General features: G+C 36.4%; 1 protein-coding gene across 2 annotated transcripts; it reads left to right on the forward strand.

Annotated features, from left to right (window-relative positions):
* Positions 1-1549: 1549 nt before the first annotated feature.
* Positions 1550-11400, forward strand: LOC149070630 (uncharacterized). 2 transcript variants are annotated; one of them, XM_089249125.1, is made up of 3 exons: positions 1550-1651; positions 5402-5649; positions 11055-11400. In XM_089249125.1, the coding sequence occupies exons 1-2, from the start codon at positions 1640-1642 to the stop codon at positions 5606-5608; spliced, it is 219 nt and encodes a 72-aa protein (XP_089105251.1). In that variant the 5' UTR covers positions 1550-1639; the 3' UTR covers positions 5609-5649; positions 11055-11400. The 2 variants fall into 2 exon arrangements, with proteins under 2 accessions (XP_089105251.1, XP_089105252.1); XM_089249126.1 differs by having other exon boundaries at positions 11058-11400.
* Positions 11401-11638: the final 238 nt, after the last annotated feature.

An 11638-nucleotide genomic window follows, 5' to 3' on the forward strand; every position in this document is an offset into this window, starting at 1 on the left:
TATCATATTGATGCTTGACTTTCAAATTCTGTCGAGCTAAAGTCTAACGTAAGTAGAGTCTTACTGAAGTAGTGCGGAAAAAGTAGTGTTTCGCCAAAGCAAATTTTCCTGACGCGCGTGACCCACTATCTAGTACCAATAGTTTGTATTCAGCTTAATGTACCTCTTTTTCGAAGACAAAAGAGGAGAAATATACCCTGAAGAGGAAAAAACAATCCCAGATGACGCCCGCACATGGAGTACTTGAGTTTCTGCTCTAGACTTTCCATTCTAGAAAGAATTCCGACCCAATTCGGACGGTAGTAAATTAAGTTGATCTAACCACAGTTAGTGTACAATAATTAAAAAAAATTGTAGGAGCTCAAGACGATGGAAAGACACCGACGCCTTCAATGAAGGGAACAATTCCTACCGAACTGCAACCAGGTAAAACTCAAAATGACTGGACTGCCGCAAAAGCAAGTAGATGCGAGTCCAGTCTTAGTGTAGAGGGTGCGGTCACAGCAGGCTACAAAAAATTGGGGCCATGAAAAAAAGACGTTAAATTAAAATTATGCCTCTTACGCCTCATTAATTATACAAATACTGTTGGGGACAGCATTTCTTCACGCCTTTAATTTCCATTAAAATAGGAATCCGACCAATAAGTAGACTTGAGATTACTGTGTAGGTAGGTAGGCACCCAACACACCCTGATGTTGAATACAGGGTATAAACTCAATGAAACTTCTGCCCAACTTCTAGCTCTAAGAAATTTATATCCATCACAAAATAAGCTCGAGCCTCATTACTAAATATTCTCGTCACTTACTTTTCCGGAAACGTTTCCACGTTAGGAAATGTATCATTCGTTTATCGGAAGCAATTCAAACATTAATAAACATTTAGCATATTACACTCGATGACTTTATAAGCAGATACATACGTTGTTTACAAAATTATATCCTCACGCCTGAGTGAAACTATAGATAAATGTCCAAATAAATATACACGTGAAAGCCCTGCAGTGAAGGAAGAATGCGCACATACACACGCCAAGAAACAAAAAAGATATAATTTGAGGTTACGCGTTCACTTTCGCTTTCTTTTCAAGCATAGGTTTGTTGTTTCGGCCACGAGAGTGAAGATCGACTATCATAACAGCAGGCTGGTCCAAGCTGAAAACGAGCTATATTAAGATTACATTGGAGCACCCCACTCAATAGTTGTGGATAAAGTGGGTCAGAGATCGTTTCAGTTCGATAGCCCAAGGTGCGGTGATTACACCGACGTTATTTTTCCTTTACTTCTTTTATACACTTTCACTAGGTCCGGTTCTTATTGTGTTGTCCTTCCTTTATGAGAGCCTCCTCATTCTTTTTTGTTGATAACGTTTTTCCACTTCCTTCCTTCCCGAGGTTTTGGATCTAGTTATTCCTCTTTCTCCGCCTTCCGGCCGAAACATTTGGGGGAGGTCCACACTAGAAATGAATGGGGTTGAGGGGAAAGAAATTGTCTGATTTCGTGTCTTGAACCTCTTCTCTTCCCAACCCTTGTTGGGAAATGGCCGACACAGGTATATAAGTCGAGAAAACATATACCATTTCCCACAGTCAAGCGTTTTGTGTTTCACTGACCAAGATCCCTTTTGCAAGTCACCATGAAAGCCGTGGTGAGTTTCGCTCCTTATTCGTTAATACTTATATATCTTGTTTATGCTAGGTCTTATTTGCCGACACTAGCTGTTTACTTGGATTGATACGCAAAATAAATTGTCCAATGCTCGAGAAAAACAAAACTAAAAGTGTTCTCTTTAATTCGGAGTAACCCCGAACGCATCCTGGCCGGAATCTGCATCAACACGAATAACGCATTGTTTGCAGTTGTTGGATTAATTTTTCGATCGATGATTCTTGCGAGTCTTAGATGTTTTAGTTAACATGATGGGAAACGTAGAAGGTTGTGGATTGTCAGCAGCAAGATTGACATGGCAGAATGCGTCTATAGATATGTATTAAGATTTTGGTTGTCCTTCCTTTGTGGATTTGATTATTATATTAACTTACATTACCTACTTCGAACAGACTAGGTCCCATAACTTATCGATAATATCAGCCCTTACTTCCATGTGTATGTGATGGACACGGTCTTGGAAAATATCTATTTGAAAAAAATTGATAGGCAATTGATTGATTGAACTAGGCATTAGGATCTACCAATTTTTAATCGCAGTTGGAAATTTCAGTTGAGTTAATCGACTCGATCAATCCGATTAGAATTCGATTGAAACTTTCATTTAAAGTTTGTAAATTAACTTCATTTATTTGGCGAAAAAATCATGTTTCAAATTTTGTTTCTATGCATGACATTTTAGATAAGTGACCATATTTAAATATTCTTGAATCAGTAATTTTATTAAATTTTTTCGACATCTGGAAATGCAAGTCAACTCGACAAAAACTGGTGAGGATTTCAGTACCAAATTGAGTTTGTTCGGAGTTTTAAAAGAAATGACCAAAATACATAGTAGCAGTTTTAGTATATTCGGGAAGCATCAGTCCCCCCCCCCTCCCAGTACCATTTGGTTGCGAAACCCCCTCTAAGATATTTCCTACAGTTTTAGAGAATCAAGACACAATATGAAAAGATCGAAAAATTAGTTTCGAAATCATGACTAACCAAAAAATAACCGATTTTAAAAGAGAAACGATAAGATCTTAGTTGAGAAATTTTAGGATATGACAAATATGTTCGGCACATTAAATTGCTTCATGCCGGCTTCCAGAATTCCTTAATCTATTTCTATATTTGTTCAGATCTAAAGAATGAGTGCTTAAAATGAATAAAAATATTTTTGTAGCATCAATTAATATTATATAGTTATTAATACAACGTCTGTTATGAATGGCTAGCGTTCAAAAATATTCAATTATAATGTGATTGATCAGGTGATTAATCGATTAAAAATTTTTGAGTAAGCAGTTAAAAGTTTTAATCGATCTCCAGCCCTAATAAAAAATAGTCGTGGCAGCTCTCTAGCAATATTACAAATAATTACTGTATTCAAATTCACCGACATGAAAACATTGAGTGGCTGAAAGGTGTGAGTCACATCCCGTATGTACGGGACTCGCTCATGAGCAAAACGAGGTGGGGTGCATTTCATTGTATATTCATTAATTACTGGGGGGGGGGGGGCTCAAATAGCCCCCCAGGTTCGTTTCGGGGCCTATGAATTTCACTTATATGAAATGCTTGTTTCTAATTTTGCTTAATCGTTAAGTATTTTCTTGGCTCATTTGCCATGTCTGTTGGAAATGGTCAATCTTTTACTCGAGGTTCACCAAGCTTGTGCATAATTAAGATCTTTCTTAATGTTCAGTGTGTATATTTTATCGAATCATTCCTAAGATTTTGTCCCAATGCTTGTGCTTATCAAGATTTGGTTTCAATCAATCACTCCTTGCTTAGGGGGAAGAAAAAACAGACAAATTCTCTGGTACAGGGGGCATCAGAAGTTTTTTGGGACTTGCTGGTGCTGTTCGAGCTTTATGTGAAAGATTTTAACTTTTGAATTAGTTCTGGGGATGCTTGGCCTCGTGCTACAAAATTCTGTACGTCAGGATTTTCTCACGATTTAGTTCGCTCAGAGCCTCGGTAGTAGCGACCACTGTTTTCGAGAATTCAGAAAAACTTTAACGTGTCTAGAATAAAGATATTTTTACTGCACCGTCAATGTAAACCTACACAGCTTTTTTGAAACCGTGGAGCCCCAGATGAGCTCTCACGAAACACTTTTTGAAAACCTATAATGTAGGTGTTAAAAAATACGGGTATTCTCGCATGCTGGTCTCTCTTACTGTTTCCCGGCATGACGGCTAATTGAGGAGGAATACGGTAAATAAATCTTGTGATGAACCAGGAACAATCTCTGCTTAAGACTCCGCTCAAGGATGCAGGCTATGAAATCCACTGTACTAGAGTAATGGTATCAAAGCTCTTTAGATTCCAGACATGTCGGGAGATTCGAGCCACAGATTCCGAAAAATTCCGAAAACGATGGACTCTAGGAATCGATTCAATTGGCTAATTTGAAGCTTTCCTGTTCTCTGCATTAATAGGATCTTTTATTTTCAACGAATCACGTTGGAGATAATTCAAATTTCATGGTTTTTTTTGCTACTATAAATCTTGGTTTATTGTAAATGTAAGATACTAAACATATTCTTTCCCGTTAATTAGATGAGCTAAAAAATTAGAAAGAAAAATTAGTAGAATGAAGTATTTTAGTATTTTTTGATGATGCGTTTAAGATTTGAATAAGCAGAACAACAAATTAAAGAATTACACTGCAAAAAACATGATATTGTAAAAAATGCAGTGATACCTCAATATAACGATAGTCTGAGGACCAAGAAAAAATATTGTTGTAGAGAGGTTATCGTTATATCGAGAGGTAGAATTATAATCAGTCGCACCAAATTTAAGCTGTTGCTGTCATCTCTTTTGCATTGGCGTTGTTGGTACCACCATGAAATGCATTTACTCGTACAAGCATTTAATTGCTACAAAAGTTGTAATTAATCACAGCCCTTTCGTGCACAACACAAAAAGTAAAGTGTAAGTGAAATTCACGGCAACTTCACTTACACTTTCGGACGGTAGATAGCGCAAAATACCGATGCTATTGAACACCCTCGAGAGAACAAACGCTGATGAGGAATTTATTAATATATTTTAGATGATTTTGAGCGAAATATAAATATCGTTGTAGCGGTTTCGGAATATCGTAAAAAAATATCGTTGTAGAGAGGGCTTATCGTAGTAGAGGATCGTTTTATCGAGAGGAGTTTAACATTAGGCTATAGGCGATTCCAACAAGATTTGAAAAAATATTGTTGTAGGGGGATTTATCGGGTATCATTGTAGCGAGTTTTCTTTTTATTAAAGCGACAGAATATTTCTGCAATCTCTGAACATGCAAAAACACAATATCAGTACTATTTCGTGTTTGGCTGGCGTTAATTGGGTTAGAGCCTTAAGTAAATGATAAATTTCATTATCGTTATTAACTTCCTGGACGAAATACGTTTACTGCAGCGAAACTATTTGTTTATTTTGATTGGCCTATTTATTCAGCATTTAATATAGATTAATATCGGTCTTGTGTCATGTAATCGTTATTGAACCTCGCTTTCCCCGTCATGGACTTCAGCATTCAAAAAAGCTCGTGCCCCGATTTTTACGGTATGCCATTTAATGCAGTGCATTACGGTTATAATGCACATTCAATTGTTAATTGCTATCCTGTATCAATCATTTATACGCTGTATACAAATGGTATTGTAATGAAGAACAGTTTTTTTTTTCTTATGATGGAATCGTGTAATTTATCACTGGTGTTATTTTTATCGCATTTCAGTTCGCACTCGTTGTTGCCCTCGCATTCTGCTCGATGGTATTAGCGAGCCATCACATAAGAGTGGGCATCCCTATCCCGTTCATCAAGTTGAGGTTCGTTGACATCGCCGACCTAGGAGGACACGCACAGGTCCACCATCACAAATCTCACTCCATCGACTTGTCTAGTTTCGGACACGGAGGTGGACACGGAGGCGGATGGTGGTAAAAATTACCTCCTCCTCTTCCTCGTCATCATCTTGTCCAAAGGTGAGTTCAATTACATGTTGTTTGCGGTTCACTCATTATTAATCTATTGACGATGCATCTTATAATGGGAAACGTTCGCTTTGTCCACCCACGGGATTCAGGCATGACACGGCGAATGCATTCATTGATTTTTATTTAATTGATTTCTACATTTGTTTATACAATATTCTGGATACCACAAGGAACCTCGGAAAATACTCGGGATATTCTCAGCTATTTAACAAGTTATGTCAGCAGTTTTAAAATTTGGTAAAAAAAATCGGTCTCACGTTTAGAATCTGTAGGTGTCTTCATATCATCCATTCTTATCAAGTTGGCATGCTTTCAAAAATTTAGAAATTTCCACTCTTTTTCTAGGAAAAGCCAGAACCCTTTCCCAGGAAGGCGTGCCAAACTATTTGACCTCCGAGTATTTCATATGTACAGTGATATTTCAGCTAACGACGATTTTTTTCGACGTTTTGCTAACTCGGCTAACGACTACGGATTCGGGAAACGAACATTTTAGTTGATATGGATAAATGCGCTGACAAAAAATTGCCACATCGTGAAATTAATTTTCGGGCTAATCAAAATGAATCTAACGAGTAACTGTTACTTGAGCTAGATTAATGTAGTTCCACCTCACAGAATCGCTTTTCAGATACATCTCTCTTTCTCTTTCAGAAAGATTCTGAGTCATTTAATGTAAAATTAATGATTAAACTAAGAGAAAATGCTTAAAACAACAACAACAACACAACCCTCAGACATAAATGGTTTCAGCGGATATGGTAAAAAAACTTCTAATACCAAGTTAAAACCAAACTGGACAGTCTGGGCAGTCGAAGATTTTATCTTTTCCACCTGCATGCGGGTGAGAAATGAGATATAATTACATCACATAGCATACTACTTCACACATTGCTCATTACAGTACTCCTTAAGGTTTTATTAAACTTACTTTTTTTTAAATTTTGCGCCGTTTTTGGAGCGAATCAAACGATTTTTCATAGAAACATATGGGAAATCGCGTTTCGCAGAACAACGATTTCGGCTTATGGATGTGATTCCACAACGAATTATCTTCGTTAGTTGAGTAGTAATCTAATAGTATAAAAAAGGCACCTGTAAAAAGAGCTCTAATGTAAAATTACAATTTATGGATCTTGCCAATCCTAAACCGTATAACAGCAAATAACCATCGTGCTCGAGTTGCTATTAATATAGTTTACCGTGAAACCACAAATAGAAATCATTGCAATCATCGCATTGCAATTTCGACTAGTGTAAGAACACTTTGATATGCTACTGAATAGTCAGGGAATTAGTGCAACAGCTTTCGGTTCAACAATCCTTAGTTCGACTCTCAGCTGCTGCAGGAATGTGTTAGTGTCCAGCAGTTCGAAATAGGCTCTAAACCGTATGTCGCAGTCTAACAGGCCCTGGTTACGAAAGATCCTCGCGGTATAACAATCAAAAAAGTAACCTAAGACACTTAGAAGTATAACGATTATTTATTATTATCTATCGATTATTATAAATTATTGTTATTATTATCTATCGATTATTATAAATTATTGTTATTATTATCTATCGATTATTATAAATTATTGTTATTATTATCTATATTATTATAAATTATTGTTATTATTATCTATATTATTATAAATTATTGTTATTATTATCTATATTATTATTATTTATCGATTATGCATTAACCGAAAATGGGCATTAATGAAATTGACCAGCCCACCCTAATACCGTAATTAAAAAAAAAAAAAATTGAAAAGATCACTTGTGCACATGATTTACACACTTCCAATGCCTATGTTATTTCCAGCAAACCCATAGGATCCTATACTAAATCCAAAGCTTCTACTGCCCCCCCCCCAGACCCTTCCATCGCCCCCCCGGGGGCAATATTGTCTACTTTGGGAAACACTGCTCTAGAGGGGGGGGGGAATGATACAATACATGTTTATACGTATCTACAATAGCGTACAGTTGAATAGGCCTAATTGGGACCCAGGTCCCAATTTTTACAGAAAATCCGGTTCAGCGAGGGAGACTGAGAGAAGCTATTGCGAAAGTAAAAGTTGAGTACGCAATAAATCTATTGCGTACAAAAATGTAGGTTGAATCTATAAAGTTCTGTGAGAAATAGTGAATCACCCGAATGCTGGTTATAAATGAAAAAGTTAATAATAAGGTTACAAACTGCTGCGGGAAACACTGTATTTTTTTCTAGCTAATTCGGGCCCTACATACTGAAGATTTTTCCACTTATTCTACAAGCACAACTGACTTCTGAAACGTTTGGTTAAAACCCAGAAAGAGATTTCGCACTCAGCCTAAAGGTGCAGGTTGGTCGGAGAACACATAGTTTAGAAACATAATCAATGGAGCACCAACTTTCGTCAGTTTCGTCTGTTCGAAAATTCTATCCTTTTCGTTACAATAATAAAAAAAAAATATGTGTAAGCATTGAAATGCAATATAAGACATTAACTTTACCCTTTGACTACTGACAGTGTTTACTTAAAAGTACCACTTTCTTTTTAACCCCCGTGACATTCGTTTTAGGGTGTTGGTATTTTGAAGTGTAACCCTTTTAAATAATACAAATACAAATGCAAGGCCACAACAGGCAAAATGCCCAACGATGTGGCTGAGAAAAAGATGCCCATAACAAATGTAGATGTCATATAATTCAAAAATAAACCCGACCCATTTACAGACCCGAGCATTCATTTATTGGAACTTTCAAATTTGTCAGCAAAAAAACTTTATTCTTTGAAATTTGAAACTTTAATGTACCAGGTTAATTATCCCTTTGGGTACTAAATAATTAAAATAAATATACTATTTTTTGTTTTTAGACTTTGATTAGAACTAAAATGACCTATCAAAAATTTACATTATAATTATTTCACTTTTTCATGACGTGGTAGATGAAGGGCTAAATATGATGTGCATATGGAATGTGTGGAGTTATGTGAACTACGGATGTTTGATTGAGGTTTATACTGATCTAAAGACCTTTGCAACTTCATCAGTGTTTGCCTTCATATTTAGCTATGAAAATGGTTATTTTATACGGTCCGCAAAAGTAATTCCGGAAGAAATAAGGATCGCAATTCTACAGCTGGCGTACCTCAGTACTATCAGCTATAGATTTTATACAGCGTCAAATCAGCATTGAATAATCCCAACGAGGTGGCTGAGAAAAAGGCCCTTTAAGGGTTTTTTTAAAAATTTCCTGATTCGAATTTTAAATGTCACAGTGGAAATCATCAAATCTTCTAGAAACTGCCACCTATTTTCTAGAGGAATCTTTTTTTCCGATTGCATTAGCTGATAAATACCTTCCTCCCATCACCGAAAATAATAATAAAAAAAACAAGGGGGGCGGGAACTATCGTTTTCTGTTGTTTATGCCATGCGCAAAAACGTATAACTACCTCTAAAGGCCCGTTAACACGAGGCAAGTGCTTTAGTTGGTAACTAAATTTTAAGTTGCCAAGTACGATACAATGTATGCAGACGATAAGGGCCGTTTACATGGCTTTAGTTGGCAAATGCACAAGTGATTTAGTTGGTAAGTGAAGTACAAACGGTTCTATTTTTTGCGGTTAAGTAGACCTATGCGCATGCGCCAGTGGGCTTGACCTGCCGCTCTGGAGGGGTCTTTTTGCTCTCTCACGGAGGGGTTTATTTTGATCTCAAGCGTGAACCTGTTCATGCTCCGTCGTCTCCTGAAGTTTCGCTAGAATTCCGCGGAAATATTGGATGGTGAGGTGGCCAGAGGACACAACCTTCGAGTTTGTTGAAAAATATCTTCGCCATGAATGCGACATAAATTACCTTAACAAAAAATTATTCGTGTTGGAAAAAGCTATGGAATATTCTGTTGACGTGATGTCAGGAGTTGAAAAAAATTGAAGATTCAGAAATATATATCGGGTGTGGAGGATTTATATATTAAAAACTGGAGGGGGGTTTCGAATATTTCTCTCGTCCAGAACGAATTTGCTGCCATCTGTTGTAAAAATGCATGATCAAATATTTAACATAAAGATGTCATCTCTCTAGATTAAATTAAAATATAATAATAATTTCGAAAATTTGGAAATAATTTTTATGTTTAATGAACTTTTATTTAATTTTTAACCCTTAGAATTTCCTACGAATACCAAGAATCTTCGCTTACATAATTCATAATTTATCTCCTCTTTAACTTCGATTAAAATATCATATAATCGATATTTACAACTTAGAGGAGAAATAGAGAAATCTTATATTTCTTCTCGATAACTTACATAAGTTTATAATATGTTGTGTATTCTTTTTTCCCCTCTTGGGTGAGTAAATTTTGAGTAAAAGTGAGTAAATTTATATTCTTTAAAAAAAATATCATATAATGTGGCTCTGATCACAGTATTCGTAAGTTCTACCTGATCATCTTCATCCATCGTTACGAAAGCTATGAGCTTTAAAAAAGCACTTCTCTGAATGCCAGATAAATAAAAAATTATTACTATTATTCTCGTTGCGTCTCTCTCTCTCCGTGGATTTGAGTAGACTGAAGCGCACATGCGCTAACTGCGCTCGCCTCTGTAAAAATTATCCAATGAGCATCTACTTACCACTTACGTGTGGACACTTTCAAGAAGAATCGGTAAGTTAAAATTAAGTTACCAACTGAAGCACTTGCTTCGTGTAAACGGGTCTTAAAGGAAAGGAAATGCATCGTCTCTCTCTTCTTCTGTTATCAGACTTTGAACAAAAGTTGACTCGGCCTACTGGCAGTTGATTGACAAGTTGGGGAAATGGAAAACATGTTTGACTGTGAAAAGAGCTTGAACACAGTAGCTGGGCTCGGGATTGCCGAAATGAGAGGATTTCAAAAACCCAAGATATTTCGGGATGCCCAAAATAAAGGGGATCAAGTTAGACGAGATATCTCGCCATTGCCGCCGTAAGGATTAAGAAGGACCGTATAAGAAAGGTTCTTTTGTACATATAAGTTTACATGATAATATTACCGTGGTTAGATAACTGTGATGGTGAAAAAGTTAATGGAAGTACGAATTAATTATAGGTTGATTCAAAGAAGTTTTACCTCGACTGTAATAACTCTAATTAGAAAATTTCGTGCAACTTAGGGTTGTATTCACCGTCATGGTTTAAACTATAATCACAATTTGTGGATAGGAGATAGACACGGATTGGTAAAAAATTGGTTTTTAACCAATCCTTGTTTATCTCCTAGCCAAAAATTTTACTGCAGTATAAACTCTGTCAGTGAATACCACCCTTAATCGGCGTACCGAGTGCAGTTTGAACAGTTAAGCGGAAGAACAATTGAATGGACTTCCATGTATTATGTACGTATATACACAAATATATTTTTTATTTTTCAGAAGATCGTCGTTGAATGACTCCAAAGTGATGCCAAGATATACATATATAAAAACGTCTGCTGTCCTTCTTACGATTCATAAACTAGGCTTGAAGAGATCTCGGTAACGGGATAAGTCCGGTGGTCCGGTGGCCTTGTTCTTGCGTTCATGTGTCCTTCTCGATCGATTTTCGTGCCTGCGCAGGTGCATTCAATCCTTTCGAAAATTCGTGCACGAACTAATGTAAATATACCTCACCATAATAGTCAGTTTTCTTCCCGGACTTTATTTTCTTGTAAATATTATTATTATGTAGCTATGTTGGCTCAATTTATTTAAATAAACGAGTGTTTCGAAACTATGTAAATGCGATTTGTGTCTCTTTCTAGATCCACGTGTTTATTTATTGATCTTTGTGATCTCCCAAAAACATTTATGGCATCAGTGGTTTTTAGAGTACACTGTGCACTTTTTGGAGGTAATTTTTGTAGAGAGAAATGTTTTTGAGTGGATGTCCGGGTGGATTTTAGAGGAAAGAAATATGTTTTGAATACGTTATTAATTTATTAGAGGAATCGTTGATTCAGGTTATGATAGAAAAATTG

The sequence above is a fragment of the Pholcus phalangioides genome, unplaced genomic scaffold, assembly GCF_987345545.1.
Source record: "Pholcus phalangioides strain wild (caught in Gottingen) unplaced genomic scaffold, Ppha-v1.0 ptg000021l_1, whole genome shotgun sequence".
Lineage (NCBI taxonomy): Eukaryota > Metazoa > Arthropoda > Arachnida > Araneae > Pholcidae > Pholcus > Pholcus phalangioides.